Source organism: Vigna radiata, unplaced genomic scaffold, assembly GCF_000741045.1.
Source record: "Vigna radiata var. radiata cultivar VC1973A unplaced genomic scaffold, Vradiata_ver6 scaffold_171, whole genome shotgun sequence".
In the NCBI taxonomy this organism is placed as follows: Eukaryota; Viridiplantae; Streptophyta; class Magnoliopsida; order Fabales; family Fabaceae; genus Vigna; species Vigna radiata.
This window is the reverse complement of record NW_014542551.1, coordinates 505,174-529,732: the sequence shown is the minus strand read 5'-3', so window position 1 is coordinate 529,732 and position 24,559 is coordinate 505,174. Positions and strand designations below refer to the sequence as shown.

The 24,559-nt window shown below is 37.4% G+C and overlaps 1 protein-coding gene across 8 annotated transcripts; it reads left to right on the top strand.

Annotated features, from left to right (window-relative positions):
* Positions 1-3,325: 3,325 nt before the first annotated feature.
* On the top strand, positions 3,326-24,559 carry LOC106780281 (protein ANTHESIS POMOTING FACTOR 1). Of its 8 annotated transcripts, none has more exons than XR_002666545.1 (11): positions 3,326-3,492; positions 3,915-4,015; positions 5,169-5,278; positions 5,376-5,442; positions 5,946-6,045; positions 6,416-6,532; positions 6,617-6,754; positions 6,857-6,938; positions 16,276-16,325; positions 17,814-17,921; positions 24,180-24,317. XR_002666545.1 is itself a non-coding variant. In XM_022776942.1 (11 exons), the coding sequence occupies exons 1-10, from the start codon at positions 3,418-3,420 to the stop codon at positions 22,459-22,461; spliced, it is 930 nt and encodes a 309-aa protein (XP_022632663.1). In that variant the 5' UTR covers positions 3,326-3,417; the 3' UTR covers positions 22,462-22,481; positions 24,180-24,316. The 8 variants fall into 8 exon arrangements, 5 of the variants coding, with proteins under 5 accessions (XP_022632663.1, XP_022632666.1, XP_022632665.1 ...); XR_002666544.1 differs by having other exon boundaries at positions 17,814-17,965; XM_022776942.1 differs by lacking the exon at positions 17,814-17,921 and adding an exon at positions 22,372-22,481 and having other exon boundaries at positions 24,180-24,316.

Here is a 24,559-nt window from a genome sequence, read left to right as displayed (position 1 = left end):
CTCACCATCCTCAAGCTGATGGACCTCAACATCCTCACTATCACCCTCTTGGGCATCACCCTCACCCTCCACCATTTTTGTTCCAAGTACAGTATGGACCTCACCATCACCTTCTTGGGCAGCACCCTCACCCTCCATCATTTTTGTTCCAACTTCAGTATTGACCTCACCATTACCCTCATGGGCATCACACTCACCCTCCACCATTTCTGTTCCAAGTTCAGTATTAACCTCACCATCACCCTCATGGGCATTACCCTCACCCTCCACCATTTATGTTCCAAGTTCAGTATTGACCTCACTGTTGAGACTTTGGCAAGTGCACCAAATCGCTCAAGTAGTAAAACCGGTAAGACCGAATATCGTTTCCCAAGAGACTTGGTCACTACTTTACTATCGTATAATTGCTAACTAATTTAAGCTAAAGAATGATTCCATTTGAGTGTGAAATTGTGCGGTGAAAGTAAAAGTCATGCATAAGTAAAGGTTTGAACTACTTGGGGCCAAAACACGTGAAAATGAGATGATTGATGAATATGTGGAATGAATATGTTGGAGAATGATTTCAACTTATACAATCCTATGCAAATGCACTTAACCACTCTTCTTCATTAACTTGTTCTTGTCATCTAGCTAAGTTGCTTAAACCTAATTCCTTGGTGAGAAAGCCTAGGTTCACTTGTAAAATCTCAATCCCTTGGCAACCCAACAAGTTCACCCACATTAAGAAAAGCAGTTTAAGACAACCAAAGGTCCTAGCTCTATCCCTAGACATTATTTCCTTTAGGTGTTTATGTTCATTTCAAGGTTCAAAAAATATTTCCCAATACTAAGCAAACCCTAACATCATGCCATGGTTGATCAAGTCATAACAAGCTTTAAGCATAGAAATAAACACTAACAAGTAATGAGAGAAACATATTTTCATTTAGAACAAGTGCATTTACAAATGGTTTATATAGTTTACATCATTCCCCAACATAAAAGAACTTAGCTCTCCATAGTCATGGAGAGCTTGAGCTTACAATGAAAGAAAATGGGGTAGAAGGAGACCCAAGGAAGAAGAAGGGTGAATTCCCACAACCCAAAACTTGCTCCAAGAGGTCCAAAATGATGCTTCAGAGCTTCAGCCGCCAAGGAAGTTCCAACCCTCGAAAATTGTGTGCCTTTTATAGGTCTAGGGTGCCAATTCAGCAAAAAGTCGCGCCCAACGTCCTTTTCTGAGGCGCCCAGGCGCCATAAATTAAGCTCCAACAGTGAATCCAAGGGCGCCCAGCGCCCTCTAGGGGCGCCCAGGCGTGATAAATTAGGGAAAACAACGAGCTGAAGGGCGCTGGGCGCCCTTCAGGGGCGCCTGGGCGTGAGCGAATGGGAAAAACTACGAATTGAAAGGCGTTAGGCGCCCTTTAGGGGCGCCTAGGCGCCACTTGTGCAGGGAAACATCTTGAAGACTTCATCTTGTAAGTTTTTCCTTGCTTCTCCACTCTTGATGGCTTGAATGTCCTTCCAAAGCAAACAAAGTTCCTACAAAATTAGGGGAATTAGTGATGAAAACTATTGTGTATAACCTAAGCTGAATTTATTCACAAAGTTAGATTAAAAAGAGGATTAAGCGTGTTTCAAGCTTCAGGAGTGTTGATTTGGCAAGAAAATTGCACTATAGATAATGGTAAGAATTACCATTATCACTCACCCTCACCATCATCCTTACCCTCCACCATTTATGTTCCAAGTTCAGTATTGACCTCACCATCACCCTCATGGACATCACCCTCACCCTCCACTTGTGTTGCAACATCACCTTCATCATTAAGACGACCACCAACCCAATCAATCATTTCTATTATTTTGTGATTCCATCATATTATGAACCACATATAAATGAGCTTCATCATTTAACCTAGCAATGTTCAACATATGCATGACACCCCTATCATCAGTTAATAATTCTAACCTATCTGGGTCCACAGACTGACCTCCTAAACTGTACCATAATTCTTTGACTGAGACTACTATGCCAAAATAGCTCAATAGGTCTGGATCACAAGGCCATTCTACTCTCTCTCCATCAAATTTTAACTGCCCATTATCATCATTGACAAAATGTCCATTATGGTGGACCATAATTTTAATACATTCCTCATCCATATCAACAACTTGCTTTTATAACCTATACAGTATGGGGGTGAAAAAAATTATTTCTATTACAGTCCTACCACTAAGGGAACACTCACTCACTAACTAAACACTCACACCGACAGAGACATGAGGATAGGGAACAAAGTAACATCCCCACTAACCAAATACTCACAAACAAAGGACCATTATAGCTGATAAACAATTCAACAAAGCATATTTAGGACCACAATGTCTAAAGTACAATGTAACAATTGAACATGCAAAATGGGGACCACAAATCGTTATCAATAGTTACAAACCAAAACAAAAACCCAATTATCGAACACACACATGTTCGTTAAAACAAAAAGACATTTATACGTTCCAACACAAAACCAAAGACGAAACGAAATACCTTACCTTTGTTCGCGTCAACTATCGACTGAATTCTCTTTGTCTTGTCCAAGATGGCAGTTGATGATCGTCTTCCGCTTCGTCTCGCAACGAGGAAATGAAATCTCCAATTCCAATTTCAAATCCCTAATTTTGATCTGATATCCCTAAAGTGAATTAAATGAAGTAAATAATGTCACATCACCATTGTTTATTTAATCAAAACAATCCACGTAAATGAGGAACACACATCAACACATTCTCTCTACACTATGTGGCCTTAATTTAACGCCGTCTGAGACCAGTTAACGGTTGAGGTAAAATGTGTTCATTTTTATAAAAAATAACACCCAATTAAGACAATTAAAAACATGAGGACCGAACTGAGATTTTCATAAAAATATCAAAACTAAGAAAAGATTTAAACTGATTTTTTCTTTCGAATCAACTTATGAAGGTGGATGCGCGGTGGTTGGCAAAGATAGTGATGACATGTTGTAAGAGTGGAGTGAATCATGGTCCCAATCTTGCAATTTAATTAGGGCTCCTAATATTTCTGATTTGGAAATTTTAAGTTTTTTTTTTTTTTTCACGTTTAGGTTGGGATTCTACTTAAAAATGTAAAAGATAGATATATTATAAAAATACATAAAATTAAATGGTTATTTTTAATTAAAAATAGGTATATATATATATATGTGTATATATATATATATATATATATATATATATATATTTTTTTTTTTTTTTTATTTATTTTTTATTTTTTTTATATGGGTGCTTCTTGAAGTTACTAATAAATAGTGGAGGAATATCCCAACCTGTTAAAGAACTATTAAAAAGAGACGACGGATTGTTCTGCCGTGTTACTTCCCTTCCACACTGTTGATACTTTGCACGGCGAAGATGACCTCGTCGCTTACGGAGCTTGACGATGATTTGGTTCGCTGCATGTCCATAGGAGCCGTCTTCTCCGAATTCGTAACTCTTCTATTCCCTTTCAATTTCATTCTTTTCACTTCATTTTAGTGCCCTCAGTCACATTTAAGCGTTTCTCGTTGCAAGGAAAAACATTTCTGTTAGGGTTCATTAGTCTATTACGGAACCTTCTGTTCATATATCTAGCCTTACGCTTTTATCTGAACTTATTGCCGTTGTTCTCTTGGATCAAATTACTGAGATTATTGAGCTTTTCCTTTTTAAAATAATATTTTATATTATTTTCATTTGATTTAAAGTGTGAGTAATTTGGAATATTAAGAAGTCTAATATCTTTGAGGAACAAATCCTTGGTTCCTTTCAATCAGTTTCTATCTTATATTCTTGTTGTTTTTGGTGTGGAAATGGTGGCTTCGTCGTAACTGTGCCTTTTCTGTAATGCTTAACTATCTTTGCATTTCCAGGGTGGGAAGATACATTCCATCGATTTCCATCGAAAGGATGATTTACTTGTCACGGCAAGTGAGGATGACTCAGTTCGACTTTATGACATCGCTAATGCCAAGTGAGTTTACTTTTATGAGAAAGAAGTAAATCTTACCCTTAATAATTAAAAGAACTTGTTAAGTTCTATGGATATTAACCACACCAAAAAAGATTATGAGCCTTGCAATATAAAGATAAGTTGATTTTTTATTTCGTTTTACCTTTGTATGACAGTATTATCTAGAAAGTGTTTAGCCAATAAATGGTGTTGGTTCAGTCTTTTTACTCGTGTTCAAGTTTCATCAAAAGGTGTCCAATATGTGTTTGATCCCAATCAATTTTTTTTTTTTAATTGCGACAAGTTTGACGGGTATTGGACATGTGTGGAAGGTGTGTTTGACAAGTGTTCTGTTTGAAAAGTGTCTAACATATTGTCATGCTATGAGGTGTCATTGCTTCCTAGTTGTTTTCTTTTACTTAATGGTGGTTGATTTTAATTGTTGGTTAGAATATATTCTTAACTGAGCAAGTGGCTGCACTGGTTGCAAGTGTGTGCACTAGAAAGGACCCAATGGTTATTGTAAATAATTGCTTTTGTGTTCGGTTACTATTTGATAATTGGTGTATCTTTCTTGACATTCTTATTAACATTTGTGTTTTTTCAACAAGTTTTAGTATCTTGGCCGTTATGATTCTATTAGCTGAAAACTGGTCGCATAACTAACGATCTCATCTATACTATTATGCAAAGAGGATACACATTTTGTAATTATTTTTGGTGTCGTTTTTAATTTAGACCATTTTATTTTTAACAAATAAACATAATTTTCTAATTTAATAAAATATGTAATTGCTCGGCTTAACATTTGTACTAAACTACACGACCTTCCGCTCAAAAATAACTTCCACGTACATTTTCCTAAAACATTCTTACAATGTTATATATTTTCTCGAAATTCCTTCGAGATTAAGAAAAGAGAAAGATAGAATCCAATACCAAGCACCATTTTAGTTCTTAATTTTGTTTCGTTTTGTCCAGAAAAGACATTTGCTTTATTGCATAAGCTTAATTTGTTAATACAGTAAACTTTTGTCCACAGTTAATTATACCGATTAAGTTTTCGTTTTTTTCCCCTGTGAAATGGTTTGCTTAATAGATGATCCAGTTTATATGATTTACTTTGCTTCATAAATGAATAGTTTTTTTCTATGCATCGTACCGTGAATTCCAGGTTGCTGAAGACCACTTCTCATAAGAAACATGGTACAGATAGGATATGCTTTACTCATCATCCAAGCTCTGTTATATGCTCTTCAAAATACAATTTGGAGTCTACTGGAGGTTGGCTTCTCTATAAAACCATTTTAATTGACAAGTTGCAGCTTGTCTGCAACTACAAGTTATGATTGCAGTTATTGACTTCTTCTGTTTTTGCCAGAATCATTGCGATACTTATCAATGTATGATAACCGATGCATAAGATACTTCAAAGGGCACACACAGAGGTTAGGTTTGAATGTAGATAAAATGTTCTTTTTTTACCTTGCAGAAGGAAAACTAGCTGCTCTATTTTTTTTTTTTTTTAAATTGCCACACTTCAGGCAGAAATCAATTCTTGTTTCTTATTGTTCTATCATTTTCTTTTTGTTCTGGGACATATTTGTCCTCTGGTAGTTGGGACTAAGGTTACTGTTTATAATTATTTGTATAAGCAGATGCTTGGAATTATATATGGCCACCAAGATTATGATTTTTTATATCATACATACAAATGAAATATAAATAGTTTTCAGTTTTAGGCGGATGGTTTTATTATTTTATTTTAAATTTTTTTAAACGTTTTTTAATGTTTATATTGTGCTACTGATGCATCTAAAGTAAGTTTTCTTTTGCCTCTCCCTTTGTTTGAACTCAATAGGAGCATAGATAAATTATTTTCATGTGGCATCAGAACAATAATTTGTCTATTATTCTGAGTATGTTAATACGTTTGTTATACTTTCTTTAGGGTTGTTTCTCTCTGCATGTCTCCAATCAACGATAGCTTCATGTCTGGTTCTCTAGACCACAGTGTCAGGATATGGGATCTTCGAGTAAATGCTTGCCAGGTTGGTAGTTTTCTTTTTTGGGGAAGGGAGAGATTTAAAGTATTGATTTAAGTGTTGAATGACAATTAAAATATTGTCTAGATTCTTTGTTATATTGGTGAATATCCTATATAAGACAAAATTACTAAGTAACATATATAGGAAACAGGCCACTTTTTTGACATATGCTTCTTTCAGTACTTAACATCTTGGTTATGGCAACCACTACAATTGCATTGACTGAGTTAACATGCTGCAACCATAATGCAACCATGAGTGAACATGTGATTTAAACCCATGTTTGAGCTTCAAAATGTTAATAATTTCACGGTGCACCTCGGAAAAATTGTAAGAGATAATTATGATTTATGCTCACTTTTATAGTTTTCAGGGCATCTTACGTCTACGTGGTAGACCTGCTGTTGCATATGACCAACAAGGCCTTGTCTTTGCTGTAGCAATGGAAGGGGGGGCTATTAAATTATTCGATTCTCGTTCTTATGACAAGGTTTTGTATTTGTGACCTTTCTCTAGATTTTTCCATGATTTTCTTAACTTCCACAACTTTGACATTGCCCCCATATTGGTGTAGGGTCCATTTGACACCTTTCTAGTTGGTGGTGACACAGCTGAAGTTTGTGATATCAAATTCAGTAATGATGGCAAATCAATGCTTTTAACTACTACTAATAACAATATTTATATTCTTGATGCATATGGAGGAGAAAAGGTTAACTTCTTTGATCATTGAATCTTTTGCATTACATTTTCCTTATTCAATAGTGTGTTTGTTCAAAATATGTGGAAGTTAATAGTTTTCTAACTCGTGCAGCGTTGTGGGTTTAGTTTGGAAGCATCTCCTGGTACTCCTATAGAGGCTACTTTTACCCCAGATGGGAAATACATGGTGGCAGGTATTACATTTCATCTATTCACAATTTAGCTTTTTAAAACTTTTCTTTTTCGCTGCATCTCATTTCCTGGTTTGTATTTACCAGTTGGTATGCAGAAAAACATGTTTTTGTTAATTTTTTTTTTTTATTTTCTTTTGTTAAAATTTGGTTATTAGTTTAGTGTTTGTGGTTTTGGTTGAACTAACAATATTTCTATTTGATGTAATTATAGTTATAAATGGGAGGATCAAGTCTAGGTGCTGTACATTTTATAATTATAAATACAAAGTGCTGATCCTATATAGAAATAAGGAGCTAATCCTATATGTTAGAATCTGTTTTATTAGCTGTGTTATTTCTGTCAGGATTTGTTTTATTGTTTCCTTATTTAGCAGATTATAATTATAGTGTATGATGGGGATATCACCGAATCATAGGGATTCGGTTGTCTAGGTGCTATTATTATACTTCCTAAAATAGCTTTCCAGCCTTGTATATATAAATTGTATTCTCAACATATTATATCAAAAAATGATTCTATCCTAAATTATAAGATGATATCAACATTCTCGAATTTTTGGTGCGGTATCTGATTGCACACACCAAAATCCTAGATAGCAACCTTCATTGTTGCCACCATCCTTTTCAGGACAACCTTCATAAATGGAGGAGGATAATCTAATCAAAACACATATTGATGGTCTGCTCAAATTTGACCTAACAAATCTATATGATCCAACTTGAGGAGAAGTGTTAGAACTTTTCAACTTGATTAGATAGGTTAACTTATTAGAATGGTTTAGCTTATTATTTTAATACTTTCTGTCTCCTGTGTAGTCTTTTCAGATATTTTTTGAGTAAGGACTCTTATAAATACATGAATCAGCTAAGAGATGAATTAGTCTCTTGAGCATTTTTTCACATATTTTCATTCTCAGTTGATTATAGGCAATTGATAAGAGAAATTTATGATTATTATCAGGTCGATGACTGGTCAAACTGCAGAACTTGTGTTAGGTTCCTTTACTCAGGGATTGTAATAGATGACAATCTTCTCACACCCACTCAACAACAAAGAAGCAATTGTATGAATCTGAATTTTATTAATTCTGTAAAGTAAGAAAGAACAGAATAACAAGCAAATATTTCCCCAAGGAAGCCTCCCTTCCTCCACTGGAACGATAAAGGCAAAAAAATTATTTGATATCCCCTCCCTCTATTCTCTTTGTTTATTTATACTCTCTCCTCTATCTCTCTCCTCTAACGGACTAATCTCTCTCCTCTAACAGACTTTTAATTGTCTAACATTACCCTCTTCCCAACATCAAACGTTGTCCTCAAGGTTGAAGTCAGGAACTGCTGCCGGATGTAATGTTCCTATTCCTAAATAGCACCATCCAAACCACCCTCTTGCCATTGTATTTAAAACTTGGGTATCTCCTCCCCTTGCTGCTGCGGGTTCTTGCACTGCAATACTTTCAGAGGGGGTGTACATGGGTTTGTCATCCTGCAGTTCAGTTGGTAAAGCTCCCTCCACCTGATGGTCTTCTACAACTATGATCCTTTTGCTATTATTCAAATCATGATATGCTCCTTCTTGGCAAAACTGCTGCAATTTTTTCACTTCTCAAGAAAAATTTCATTTTTGTGGCTTTCCTTCCTCAAAAGCATATGATAGTTTGCTAACTGGTTGTCTTTGGCAGCCTTTAGCGAAGCGAGCTCGACTCGCAAATCATTGACTTGTCCAAGAAGTTCTTCCTTCTCGATCTTCAAGTGCTTTATGACCTTTTATGCAGTGGACAAACAATTGATGAATTTTAGTTGTTGTTCGTCGTTAAGGTGTTCCAAATCAGATAGTTTCTTAGTCTTGACTTCGGTATATTTGTCATGGAGCTTCGTGTACAGAACCTTCATTGCATGCACAAACTATACTGAGTTAATTTGAATTTGAAGTCTATCTTCTTTCAATGGAATTCGATGGTCTATTTTCCTTTCAGGTGGCAACCCCTAGGGTTTTTGAAACACCCCCTTGAACTCTGCCAAAATCTGTTGCAATCCCGCTTCCTGCACTGGTGCTACTCTTTCTGCTTCCTAGTCTCCTTCAGTTGTTTCTGCTTGGCTTAAGCCCAAACTTAAGAGGCATGGTTTCTATCTCTTTTTCTTTTAAGAGAACTTTGAGTGTCACCATTCTACGTGTTAAGGTGGGATCTGCTTTTATCTCCACATCTTTCTCTTCCTGCTTCACCTTCATAATGAGCTGTCCCCAATCCACTTTAATCTCTCCTAGGGAAGCTAACCAAGTGATTCCTAATATCACATCCACACCGCTTAACTCAGAGAAATACAAGTTATCTTTGACTTCCAAACTATCTAATTTCACTGGGACTCCTGTTCAATACCCACTGGTCACTTTCTTTGCCCATCTCCCAAGCACACTTTATAAAGACGTGTGTCGGTGGTTTCCAAACCCAATTCTTTCACCAAACTGGTGCATATAAAACTATGACTACCTCCGCTGTCAATTAATACCAAATTTCTCGTCCCTTCTATCCAACCTTGCAGCTTCATAGTATTAGATTGTGTGAGTCCTTCGACAGACAACTCCGACAGTTCCATCGCCATTTGTTCCATCTCGGTGTTCTCCTCTGTTTCATCTTACTTGAGATTAAAACAAAGAGAAACTATATTTATGATCTTCTATTTATAATGAAAATACAAGAGTACATGGAATATCAAGAGTCTGCACTAGACCTCTAGGTACAGAACTAGGTACATAACTATTAATGGTCTAGTAGACTAGTCTTAATGATGAAATACAACAGTAATTATTCTAACACTCCCTCTCAAGCTGGAGCATACAGATAGTATGTACCAAGCTTGGAACAAATAAACTCAATCCGAGGTCCCCTTAATGACTTAGTCAACACATCTGCGAGTTTATCAATTGATCCAACAAACTCGGTACATATTTCTTTTGACAATAGCTTTTCCTGAACAAAATGACAATCAATTTCTATATGTTTAGTTCTCTCGTGAAACACCGGATTCGACGCAATGTGAAAAGCAGCTTGATTATCACAATACATCTTCATACTCTGGTTGTCACAGAAGTTAAGCTCTTGAAGGAACTACTTCACCCATATAAGTTCACATGTTAGTGACGCCATTGCCCTATATTCAGCTTCAGCTGTTGATCGAGCCACTACATTCTGTTTCTTACTTTTCCATGAGATAATGTATCCTCCAAGGAAAACACTATCCAGTAGTAGATCGTCTATCAATAGGAGAACCTGCCCAATCGACATCACAATATCTTGATACCTGAAGGCTTCCTTTTTCTTCATATAGCAGCCCTTACCTGGGAGCCTTTTTCACATACCTTAAAATGCGAATGATAGCATTCCAATGGCCAACACATGGAGCTTGCATGACCTGACTAACCACTCCAACTGCAAAAGATAGATTCGGTCTTGTAATAGTGAGATAGATTAGTTTTCCAACTAGCCTCCTATATCTCTCCGGGTCGGAGAATAACTCACCTTCTTCTGTTGTTAATTTTTGATTGGGGTCTATAGGACTGTCAACTGGTCTACAATCAATCATGCCTGTTTTTGCAAAATATCCAGAGCATACTTCTTTTGGGAGATTACAACTCCATCTTTTGATTGAGCTACTTCAATGCCTAAGAAGTATTTGAGGCTTCCAAGATCCTTGGTTTGGAAATGTCTACACAAGTACTCCTTCAATTGAGATATTCCAGCAGTATCATTTCCTGTAATGACTATATCATCAACATATACTATTAAGTAAACACATTTCCCGAGAGACGAATAATAATAAAAGACTGAATGATTTGCTTCACTGCATTTTAGCCCAAATTTTTGAACAATGGAGCTGAAGTTTCTAAACCAAGCATGTGGTGATTGCTTGAGCCCATATAGAGATCGGTGCAATTTGCAAACCAGACCATACTTCTCCTGAGCAACAAACCTAGGAGGTTGCTCCATATAGATTTCTTCCTCAAGATCACCATGGAGAAAGGCATTTTTGATATCCAATTGATAAAGTGGCCAATGACGAATTGCTACCATGGCAAAGAAAAGACAAATGGTAGTTATCTTGGCCACGAGAGAAAAGGTGTCACAATAATCAAGACCATAAACCTGAGTGTACCCTTTTGCAACTAGCCGGGCTTTTAGCCTATCAATGTCACCATTAGGGCCGACTTTAATTGCATATAGCCATCGACAAAAATAGCCTTTTTGCCCGGGGGAAGTGGCACAAGCTCCCAAGTATTATTGTGGTCAAGAGCCTGCATTTCTGCAATCATGGTTTGTCGCCATCCAGGATGATCCAGTGCTTCTTTCACATTTTTGGGTATAACCACGGAAGACACTGAAGATAAAAGGAAATAAAAGGAGGGTGACAATCTGTGATAGTTAAGAAAATTATAAATGGGATAAGGGTTTCGAGAGGAACGAGTACCTTTTCTGAGAGCAATGGGCCAACCAGAATCATCTTCACCAGGAGGCGTGGCAGGAGACGATGAGGGAGAAGAATCTGAAGGAGTAGATCCACCATTTTCTGGAAGAGGGCTACTCATCGGGGTACTGTGTTGGACGATATCAATATGTGGAGAGGAAGGTTCGGGAGGACCTTGAGCATGACTTGGATTGACCGAGACATTGGAGATATTGGACTCAAAACACTGGAATAGGAAGGACCCGTTGGAGGATGTGGACATCTTGAACAGATGGAGAGAAGAAAGCTGTCTGTTCAAAGAACGTAACATTGGCATACATGTAGTACTTCTGGGTTTTAGAGAGTAACACCGGTACCCTTTTTGAAGCCGAGAATAGCCCAAAAAAACACATTTGATCGCACGAGAGGAGAGCTTGTCTAGCCCCGGAGACATGTCGTGAACAAAATAGGCACAACCAAAAACTCGAGGAGGGGTCTGAAAGAGAGGATCATTGGGAAAGAGAATGGAGAAAGGGATTTTATTATTGAGAGAGGAGGAGAGCATCCTATTAATAAGAAAACACGCAGTTAAGATGGCATCCCCCAGTGATGAACAAGAATATGGGCACTAAGCAAAAGGGTATGAGCAGTTTCAACCAAGTGCCTATTTTTTCTTTCGACTATACCATTTTGCTGGGGTGTATGAGGAAAAGTGGACTGATGCAAAATACCATGGGAGCTAAGGATTGCAGAAAAAGTCGATGAAAAATACTCTTTAGCATTATCACTTCTTAAGATTTTAATTACTTGACCAAATTGGTTCTTGATTTCATTCAAAAAGGATGTGAAGATGAGTAACAATTCAGAGCAATTTTTCATTAGATAAACCCAAATACATCTAGAATACTTATCAATAAATGTAACAAAATACCTAAAAACAAAAAAAGAGATGCGACTAGGTCCCCAGACATCAGAATGAATGATAGAAAAACTAGAATTTCACATTGGTTCAGACCTTTTAGGAAAGACAGATCTAACATGTTTTCCTAGTTGACAAGACTCACATTCTAAAGTTGGATGACCACTAAGTTCAGGACACATCTTTTTTATTTTTGACAAATGAGGATGGCCAAATCGGTCATGTAACACTTTAGGGGGAAGAGTTGCAACACAGGATACCCGTGGACGAGATCCAAAACGGTATAAACCTCCAGCTTCATATCCTTCTTCAATTTGTCTTCCCGAGCCATGCTCCTGTATAACAAAAGATTTTTAATCAAAAGTTATTGAGCAATGTAACATTTTTGTTAACTGACTTAAGGAAATTAAATTGAATGGACAGTTAGGGATAAAAAGAATAGATTTCGGAGTTAGAGAGGGAGACAGGGAGACTTGACCGACTCCCTTTGAACAAGTTTTAGAGCCATTTGCAAGGGTAATGAAATGGGGTTTTTTTTGGAGGGAAAGGGTTGAGAACAATGAGGTATTACCAGAGATGTGGTCAGAAGCACCCTAGTCAATTACCCATAAATTTTGACCTTCCATGGATTGAGAAATGCAAGTTGTGGATGTACTTGGGGATTGAGATGATTGAGCCAAGCTGTTAGACTTTAATAGCAGATACTTTTGATACTCTTCCTCAGTGAACTTGGAGTTGGAAGTGGGAGTTTCAGCCTTAGAGATATTGGCTGTTTTTGAAGGAAAACCATGTAAGGAGTAGCAGTTTTCTTGGGTGTGACCCACCCTCTTACAGTAAGTACACTGTGGATGTCCCCGACCTCCACGTCCACCTCTTCTAGTGCCACATCCTCCCCTTCCTCGTGTGGCAACCATGATAGATGGTTCCATTGTTTCATGAGCTTCTTGAGATTGAGGCACTGGAACACGAAGAAGACGTGTGGTCACGACTTCCAAGGAGGAACCTCATGACTTGTCAGAAGTTGATCTCTGATATGATTCAAATCTGGATGTAAAGCACGGAGGATCATCACCATATAATACTTGTCACGCTTCTTCTTGATGTCTTCTGAAAATTCCATTTCCAAGAACATTCTCAACTCTTCCACAACTGCTTGGGCTTCAGTCATGTAGGAGACCATATCATGGTCTGTCATTTTGAGACATGCAAGCTTGTTTGCTGTATCATAGAGAGACGTTGAATATCATTAGCATAAATGCTTTGAGCTTTCTTCCAAAAAGAGTGACATGTTTTGAAGGCTCTAAGAGATATCAAAAGTCGGGGTTCCACAGATTGCCACAATAGGGCACACAATTGGAAATCTGCTTGTTTCCATTGTTCAGCTTTTTCAGAAGGTACTCGGCTTCCATCCTGCTCAAGGTGGTCATAATGTCCTTGACTGATGAACCACATTTCCACGGCAGCCGACCAAGACAGATAATTCTTTCCGTTTAGCTTTTCAGAAGTAATTGAGGGACTTCCAGAGAAGGAAAGAACACTTCCAGACGCCATTCTTGATAAAAAAATAAAAGAAGGAAAGCGCGACAGTGAGGAACCAGAAAACACAATAGTAAGGAACCAAATAACCCTCGGTGTTCTTCAAGGGGAGCTTCTAGACTTCATGGGAATCAAGTTTTGACGGTCAGAACAAAGAGAGGGGGCTCAAGCGACAACAATGGAGGTGTCACGGTGGCTTTCCGACGGGCAGAGGGCGACGCGTGAACAACATTCGTAGCGCACAAAGAAGCTGCGCGTGGCAGAGCGTGGAGGAGAATCAGACTCTGGCACCGATGGGGTTTGTCGTCGCGTGAGGAGACGAACCAGATCCAGTGGTCGCTGGTTGGAACAATGATGGCGGGCGGTAGTGGATAGCGGCGGACAGCGGCAGACAATGGTGTAAAGAGGCAAGAACCAAGATGAAGAGCTCCAAACTGTAGTTGACAGCCGCAGATAATGACAAGACAACCGCAGACGACGACAAAGGGCACCAGACAGATGCAAACAACAATGACAATGTTGGTGGACAACTCAGGACAAAAACTAGAGCAGGTACCAACTTGAGACTAAAACAAAGAGAAACTATATTTTTGGAGGGCTTGAAGGACCCCTCTTATGATCTTCTATTTATAATGAAGATACAAGAGTACATGGAATATCAAGAATCTGCACTAGACCTCTAGGTACAAAACTAGGTACAGAACTATTAATGGTCTAACAAACTAGTCTTCATGATGAAATACAACAGTAGTTATTCTAACAGTCTTCTCCATTCTTCTTGCCCAATATCTTGACACATGCTTCTCTCTGCACAGCGATGGCCAGGACTGTAAGGTCCGCCACAGTGGAAGCAACATCCTTCTTCACGTCTCTTAATGTAATCTGGACAGGGTAGAGTTCTTACCCCTCGGCCTTGGTTGTTTCCCCCTCCACTACTACCTACTTTGGAGCTCGTATTATTGGAGATAGCCTCCTTCTTTGAACCATGCCCTCCGCTAGTGTTCACGGATGTGTCCGATGATTCTCGATATGTTTCCGCGACTGTCCCGAAACTCGCGAAATGTCTTTCCTATGTCATCCCTCCTTTTTCTCCCGTTCCGCCACTCCCTCGCGATCCCGACCCAGCCTGTTCGACATCTCGAGCTCGCTCCATCGTTGCCAACAAATCTTGTGGATCATGCAGCCTCACCAGATTTCGCAGTACTTCCTGCAACCCAGTGAAAAAATATCCCAGTAATTGCTCCTCATTCACTCCCGTTGCCTGCGCCACCAAAAATTCAAACTCTTGGATGTACGTGTCAACGCTTCCCGTTTATCGCACGACGAGCAATTTCTCAAAAATGGTGCCCCGGTTCAGTCCGCCAAACCTTCGCGTCAGCGCCTCTGTAAACAACTTCCACGTTGGGTGTTTGGTTTTCTTCCCCCAGAAGCGGAACCAATAGCTCGCGTCTCCCTCCATACATATATAGACCAACTTCATCTTCTCCTTCTTCGTTACGCTCTGGATGTCGAAAAACTTTTCGGCCTTTGCGACCCAACCCGTGGGGTCAGTACCTTCAAAAGTTGGTAGCTCAACGCGTTTCGTCCAGCTGCGTTGTACTTTGCTCCGGTCATCTTCCGATTCCTCCTCCGAACTCTCCAATGATCGTCGCTCTCGATTGGCATTAACAAAATTATGACTCCCTTCGGAGCTTCGTTTTTGATTTCCATAGCGTCGTCCGAAAGCTCTTCGGAACTTGAGAGTCATCGCTCTTATTTCCACCTTCAACTCTTCCACCATTGATTCCATAACCACCATTCGTCCCTCCATTCTTCTCCGCTACAGCTCACTCCTCTTCCCTTTGAACAGATCCGACAGGTCGGATCAAATCTGTTAGGTTCCTTTACTCATGGACCGTAACAGGTGACAATCTTCTTACACCCACTCAACAACAAAGAACCAATTGTATGAATATGAATTTTATTAATTCTGTAAAGTAAGAAAGAACAGAATAACAAGCAAGTATTTCCCCAAGGAAGCCTCCCTTCCTCCACTGGAACGATCCAGTCTTTATCCAAAGGCAAAAAAATTATCTGATATCCCCTCCCTCTATTCTCTTTGTTTATTTATACTCTCTCCTCTAACAGACTAATCTCTTTCCTCTAACAGACTTTTAATTGTCTAACAACTTGTTAGCTCACTAAATGAGAAATGCCATTTTATTTTTCAGTTATGATTTCCTTTTATATTTTCTTGTTGAATTTTGTTGAGCTCAAGAGTAGTCCATAAGAAATATTATTTGTAATATATCATACATGGTTCTTTAAACGAAATTATTGTCAATTATTGTCGATTCACTATATAATGGATACTCTGCATCTACATTAAGTTACGTTTGTTCTACTGTTAACATTTTCCTTAAGTTATAAAGAATATAAAATTTCTTAATTTTGATGCCTTAGGCTCAGGAGGTGGAACCATGCATGCTTGGAGTATTGAGACGAAGAATGAGGTATTCCCTATTTTCTACTATTATATGATTTTGCTATACATAATTTTTTATTTAATTCTAAAACGATGGTTTCAATTTGAGATGTTTGAACCCTCATCTATAATTAATAGATGTAGATATGCTATTGATGCATTAATGGAATAATTGAAGTTGTGGAATATCTCCCATTACTTTTGTGTTGAACTGATGGTGTTGTAGGCCCAATATGATTCGTAGATACCAAATGTCTGCGGTTCGGTTTTGAGCATTTCTGAAGTATGCCCAATGAATGTCTTCATTCTATATTGTGATAAACATGCATATATAAATTTAAAATTGGTAAAGTATACACAAAAATAGCCCTTATATTTAGCTTCCTATAATTTACCCTCAGAATTTTCAAATTGGTAAACGGAACTGCTTTATTGATGGGCAACTAAAACCATTTGCACTTAATGCCAAAGAATTCCTCAGTTCATGAGACATTCATTTTATTTACTGAAAACTGTAATTGTGTATTCTTTGTAATGATAAATGAGTATATGTTTAAATGACAAAAAAAATGAATGTCTATATGGCTAATTATACTCTATGGTAGTGAATGTTGGAATTTAAAGGGACGATGTGAGAAAAAAAGCAAATGGTTGTGTGTGAGGTGATATTTGAGTGATACCTATCAAGGAAAATCTGACATTTTTTATGATGGTTTGACCTTGTGCATATAAGGCCATTGGAAGCACTGGTGAGGAGAGTATAGACATTTGAGGTGAAGAGAGAAATAATATACATCTATGTGATATATTTATGTTATATTTCAAATTTTTATCCATATAAAGCATGACATAGGATTGGACCCAAGCTCATACAAAATGTATAACACTCCCTTTCAAGCTTGAGCATATAAATCATATGCACCAAGCTTGGTACATATATAATCAATCCTAGGATCCCACAATGGTTTAGTGACGATATTTGCTAATTGATCATTGAGAATAACAGATCATGGGATAATGTCTCTAGATACAATTTTTATCTCGAATTAAGTGGCAATCTATCTTAATATGTTTCTTGTGAAATACTGAGTTTAAGGTAATATGAAGAGAAACTTGGTCATCACAAATGAGATATCTTTGTAACTTTCTCAAATCATAGTTCTTTAAGGAACTTTTTTAGCCAAATAAAATGACAAGATGCATAAGCCATTGCTATATACTCTGCTTCTCTACATGAAAGCGAACACGCAAAATATTGATCATCTGCATATACTAACGAGTAATTCAAAGAACAAGTGGATTTAAGGTATGGAAAGCTTCAGAATGCAAATGTGAAATCCAGATAGGAAAGAAAAATCCAACATTTTTGAAGACATAATGGTTCAATGAATGCCACGACTCTTCATTGAATTTGCCTTCTCCAAAGGTGCATAAAGTGTGTGTATCCTATTCAGTCATGTGTCCAGATCTTCAAAGTGATGTGACATTTTGCTCAGGGCTTACCTAATTATTGCAGATACAGAAGAAGCCTATTGAATATATCTACCTTTTCTTAAGCTTAGTCGGCTAAGGCTGAAGGGTTGCCTCATTGGCAGATGGGTAGACTATGGCCTAAAGGAGATAAGTAAGTTCTATAAAATGTCACACACACAAATCTTCTAATCGAAGGTGAGAGACTTTGAATCACCTCTCTTATGTTCTCATTTATATTGATAGAATTTTGATACAATGAGTGGAGGGAAGACTGAAAATCAAAAGACAAAACTAGAGTCTTAGATGCATAGATATGTACAACTCATAGGTACATCACATAACAATTTTCCAATAAAAAGTATTTAAAACCTATTCTAACACTGTTCTTCAAGCAGGAGCATAGCCCTTGAGGTCCTTTTAATGATTTTATTAACGCATCTACAAGTTGATCATTTGATCAGTCCTTTTAATGATTTTATTAACGCATCTACAAGCTGATCATTTGATCAGTCAAACTTCGTACAAATTTCCTTGGACAACAACTTTTCTTAAATAGAATGAAACAATGTTTTGTTGTCTTATAGAGTGGTAGTGAATTTTTGTTTTTAGTTCTCATGGATGCTAAATCTCATAAGTTTAGTTGTTGAAGAAATTGTTTCATCCATATAAGTTCACAAATAAGAGATGCCATTGGCCTACATTCATTTTAAGCAATTGATAGAGAAACTACATTGGGTTACTTGCTTTTTCAAGAAATAATATTTTGTCCAAGAAAAACACATGTAGTAGAAATTGTCAATGATGGATCTTGCCTAATCAGCGTCACAATGCTTGGAGATTTGGATATTTCCTTTAACTTCATAGTGCAACCTTGTCCTGAGGTCCTTTTGAAATATCTTAGAATTTGAATGATAATATTCCAATGATCAATACAAAGGATGATGTATGACCTAACTAACATAAACAACTTTAAAAAGATAGATCATGTCCTGTAATAGCAAGGTAAATAAGTTGTGCCCTCGGAAGATGCTTGAAAACTCTTCTCTGTACAATGTTTATTGGCCTGCAACCTCATTCGAAGTTGTGCCCTTGAAAAATGCTTCTTCAATTGTCTCAAAGCTTCATCTTTATCCATGAGCTCTCTTTTAACAACTTTGACTCTTACTTCCCTTGGTACAACTTGCACTATTATTGGGGTTGATGCTGATAAACAACTTCAAATGGCACTGTACCTATTGAGTCATGAAATGTGGAGTTGAACCAAAATTCTGCCCATGGTATCCATGTCATAATAAAAAATTGCAAATAAGTTTCAAGGCATCTATTAGTCACTTCTGTCTGTTTATTGAGGATGATATGTTGTACTCATCTTCAACGAAGTCCCCTACATTTTGAAAAACTCCTTACGAAATGAGCTCATGAACAATGGATCCCTATCACTCACTACTAAATTAGGAATGCCATGGAGCCTCGCTACTTTCACAAAAGCTTCAGCAATCATCCTAGCTCTGTAAGAATGCTTCAATTGCACAAAATGGGTGTATTTAGTTAAACTGTCTACAACTACCAATATAGCTTCAAATCCTCTAGATCTCGGTAATCTTGTAATGAAGTTCATGCTTAAAAGTCGTCTCAAACTCTCTCCAGAATTGGGAATGGCTACAATAGTCCTCCTGGGGATATAGAGATGTATTTTTGCCTTTGACAAGTATCACAGGCTTGGACAAATTTGAGAAATTCCACACTTATACGTGGAATGTATTAAACTGAGTGCCCTGCTTGGGGGAGGCATGAAACTCTTCTAACAGATTTGGGATCCCATAGGAATTCTCAGCAAGCTCCAATCTTCTCTTGTATAGCAGAACTCCACACTTATACATTAGCCCAGTGGAGACCTTATCATTGTTTCCTTCTTGCAACTCCTCTATCACTGTCCTCCACTTATTATCTTCATGCACTTTTGTCACCAACTATTGGCAGTCCAACCAAACAGGGGTATATATCATACTCTTCAATTCTGATTCCTCAACTTTTCTTGACAAAGCATCAACACCTTATTCTTATTTCTAGGTTTGTACACTATCTCGAAATTAAAACCCAAAAGTTTGTGATCAAGTTTTGTTGAATTTTGTTTGTAATTCCCTGCTGCGAAAACTGTTAAGACTCTTTTGGTCGTAAACCTTAAATTTCCTCCATATTAAGTAGTGCCTCCAATGTTGAATGGTTAAAGCAACAACCGTTAACTCCCTTTCATATGATGACCTACATACGTTCTAAATCTCAAGGCTTTGTTGAAATACGATACAGGTCTTCCATCTTGCATTAAAATTGCCCCAATTCCAACTCCTGACGAGTCATACTCCAACATATTCTTTTTCGAAATCTGGAAGGCATAATACTGGTTCTCTAGTGATTTTTCTTTTTAGCTCTTCATACGCCTTCTGAGCTTCACTCCATCCAAAACTCTTTTTCTTGCTAAACCATTGAGTGGCCTTGCAATTTTACATTAATTACTAATGAATTTTCAGCTGTATCTCATAAGGCCAAGGAATCCGCCAACTCCTTTCATGTTTTTCGGTATGGGCCAATTCACTACATTGCTCACCTTTTCCGGATCAACAGTAAATTTGTGAATAGAGATTATGTGTCGTAGATACTCCACCTTATTGATGTCAAAACTACACTTGTCCTAGTTGGCATATAACTGGTGTTGTCTCAGAATTTCAAGCATCTTAATTAATTTCTGCAAGTGTTCTTCCCATCCCCTGTTGTAAATAAGAATGTCATCAAAAAAACACTAGGACTTCTTTCCTAAACAAGTCTTTAAAAACCTCATTCATGAGATATTGAAATGTCGAGGGTGCATTCATGATGAGCCCGAAAGGCATTGCAAGATATTTGTAATGACCTTCGTGAGTTTGAAATGTTGTCTTGTGTATATCTACGTTAATAGTCTTGGTGACGTGCATCAATCTAACCTTTGCTATGGGATTTGCAACGTGTAGATTGCAATTCACGCTTTGATTTCGTCATCAAGTCCGAGTTAAATGAGAAATACTGTTCTTCAGGAAGCCTGGGCACTTGTTCAATTAATAACTCAAATCCACTTATGTACTCCTCCATGGTCCATGTCTGATGAAGGGTAGTCAGTTGATCAAAGACACTCCCTTCTCTCATTCCTCCATACTTGTCCAACAACTCTTTCTTCAGTTCATCCCATGTCAAATCAATGTCATCTTTCAATAGAAAGTTGAAGTGTATTCCATGCACTATTGAGTGAGGTTCACTCTCACAACTTCACTGGTTTCTTGTACCTTGATATCCAGTCAGCAAGGTCTTCCCGACTAAACATTGGGACTTCCATTCTTTCACTGATTGATGGAACTCAGTGAGTTAATCCCCTTCTAAGGATTTCAAACCAGATGAGGTTCTCCCAGTGTTCATATTTTTAGCGTCTTTTGAGCTAACAAAGCCCTCTCTGACCTTGTTCATACTTTTGCTAAAGCTTCAAGTCATAAACTCCTTCCATTTTGATTGATTATCCACCACTCCCTTCCTCATTAATTCTATTGTATTTTGATTCTGAATCCTTTGAAGACGGATCTCGTCCATTACTACTTTCATATTCGTCAGTTTTTGCTCGACGAGATCAACTTGCGTGCATCCTTGGTGGCATTCATTGACCGGTGAAAGGTATCTGGAAGGTTGGACCAATTGTTACACATTCACACCACACACACAACAACCAACGAAAGAGAATAGGGGAATGAAATATAAGACAAATCTGAGATTTATTGGCAAAAGAAGAAAATACAACAAGATAACCAATCTTATTGTCGAGAGCAAGTCTCCTTTAGAGTAACCAACAATGTTTCTCTATTCAACAAAACAACAAAAGAACCACACCCCTTGACTCCACACCTGATACTAATAACAAAAAATCATTCCCCCTCTTTCTCCTCTAACTAACTATTCTAGATCACGTCATTAACCTTGCTCTTCTTTCTCATATATACCCTTCCCCATCTTGAACTGTGCTTCATGGGCTAGAAGCTCGCTGGGCCCATTTGCTCTTTGGGTTCTATCAAGTAGCGACATTGCTTTCGTGAGTGGAGCTGATTCAACCTTCGAGACTGACAAAGTTGGTCGTTGCTTGGAGAGATGATCTAGTGGTTACCGAAGTTAACTCTGACAATGTACTGGTGGCGGACAATGACAAATGGTATACAATGGTGGAGACTTTGCAAGACAAGAAAGAGGCTACAGAGCATAACCGACCAATCTTATACCAACATGAAATAAATAAAAGAGATTACATCACCTCTCTTATGTTCTCACAAACTTATGTTCTCATAAAAAACGCTGAGTAGAGAGAAGCATGATAGTTGAATCACGAATCTTATCGCATATAAGAACTTATTTTTTATATCGCAAATTGTTTCACATAGTAAATAGTAGGATTTATAAACATTCAAAAAATGTAACATACAAGACATGCAAACATGTAAAGATGTAATTAATAATAACAACCATATTAAAAAAGAATGGTTGTATAGTGGTTAATTGAGTTAATATTATAATGGTTGGATGCTCAGTAACAGATAAAAGGGACACAGTGGTTGCAAAATGCTGTTCATCCGAAAGAAAAAGAAAAAGAAAACTGGAGATTGAAGATCGAAACTCTAACGTGATTATGATACCATATTGAGAGGTATATTTGTTGAATGTATTGCAGGTCTATTGCATAAATTTATTTATATTAATTTATATAATCAATTATATAAATTTATACTTAATAATCAGGAATCGATCGTCTTAATTTTTTAAAATATGTAACTATTAATCTTTTACAAATTTGTATCAGTTAATTACGTCTAACGGGATTGGGTTAGGATGTATGACCCAACTCTTTTGTTAAATGAAAAAAAAAAAGAATGTGTTGATAAATATTTGAGCCAAAGAGAGTAAGAAAGATAGATGACAGTTTTCAGTGTAGCAGCAGTTTTTAGAGTGTAGTAGCAGTTTTTAGAGTCTCCTTTTTTAATTTTGTTAGGTGCTCTGATAATTTCCAGAGTCACCTTTTTTTTTTTTGTGTATTAGTAATTTTAGAGCGAGTGAAATGGAAAATGATATTTTAACATCATTTTTTGACACTGCACGTGTCAAGATGTGGTTGGACAATTTTAAATTAAAAAAAATACTTTGGTTTTTTTCTTTCAAATATGTCCTTGGCTCAGATTTTTTTTTAATTTAAAATTGTCCAACCACATTTTGACACATGTGCAATGTCAAAATGATGTCAAAAAATGGTGTTAAAATATCATTTTTCTTTAATAATTGGACTTTAAAATGTCTTAAACAAAATGACTAAAATTTTAGGTTAAGAACGGGTTTAAATTCCAACTCACTAAAAGTCGTAGGGTTGTCTATCCTTGCTCACGTACACGCACGAGACTAACGTTGAGGTCCTGCCACCGCCAGATACGTTGATGACATAAGAGTCGTGGCAGCGAGTAGCCACCGAGAGAGGCATTGTTGTCGCAAGGTCTTTCGGTTTCTTCTCGGTCATCAGTGGAGGAATTGCACCGCTAGGTAGCGAGAGGGGTCACCGCGAGAGGCGCCGTCGCGAGAGTCGCCGTCGCGAGAGTTGCTACAGGAAGAGTGCCGTGAGAGGTGCCACAACGAGTAACATCTCTACCAATGAATGCTACGATTCGGGGCGATTCATGCGATTTGGAGATCAAATCGTACGATGCGAACACGATACAGGAGCCAAAACGAGTCTTCAAGCGATTTGTATCGTGTAGGTGAAGATTCGTATCGTATAGTATCATACTATACTTACTACCATAAGTCTAAAGTCAGAAGACAAAACTAAGAGTTCTAAATTCAATTCATAAGTACACCACATAGCAATGGTCCAATAAAAGTAGACGAGAAAATAAAATATTGAGCTTAAATTAAGAGGTTACAATTCTATGGTTTAGGGTAATGTTCCAATAAAAATAGATGAAAATAAAAGATTGAGCTTAAAATTAAGAGATTACAATTTGTACCAATATTTTTGATAAAATTCAAAAGAAAAACAATTACAATAATGAAGGGATCAACCCAAAGTATACTAAGAAAATAAAAATATGTTATATTGAAGATCACATTTATTTATACATAAAAAATATCAATAAAAGTCCTAAGGTCACAAATAGGTAAACTATTCGTACATTTATTTTGCATCCAAAAATTGTGTAAAAAAAGTAAATTCTCTATCTTTAATAAACTTCAAAACAACATTATTTGGCAGGGTACATAATTTGTCAATAAAAAAAAGAAGTCACTTTAAACCAATATTTTATATTTTATCAATGTATTAGCGCGAAATATGACAAGCATCTGGTTTTCTTCCATGCAGGTGGCAAGTTGGAGCAGCTGTATTGGCGTGCCTTCGTGCTTGAAATGGGCACCTCGCAGAGCCATGTTCGCTGCAGCTTCAAGTGTTCTTACGTTTTGGATACCTAATAATGATTCAAAGTTGAAAACTGATAATGGTGGTAATGACGCTGAAGCTGGATCTCAACCGCAAACGCTTCTCCATTGAACTGAAATTTACTTCCTCTCCCACCCCGCTACAATTTTGTTTGGCTGTTGTATCAAGAAATCAACTACGGCCTTGTTAATTTCGTAAGCTTCCTAGTCTGGTTTCCTTTCTTGAAAATTTTGTGATGCTTGAGGATGTCGCCCATTGTAAATTCCATCACTGAATGCAATTTATTGTTTAATGGTTTAGCTACA

Bases quoted from the DNA above. Each gene is read 5' to 3' on its own strand.
- LOC106780281 (XM_014668552.2), top strand. From the start codon at position 3,418: ATGACCTCGTCGCTTACGGAGCTTGACGATGATTTGGTTCGCTGCATG. The intron at 6,046-6,415 runs GTTGGTAGTTTT...TATAGTTTTCAG, and splicing joins TTCGAGTAAATGCTTGCCAG to GGCATCTTACGTCTACGTGG. The intron at 6,939-16,275 runs GTATTACATTTC...TTGATGCCTTAG, and splicing joins TGGGAAATACATGGTGGCAG to GCTCAGGAGGTGGAACCATG.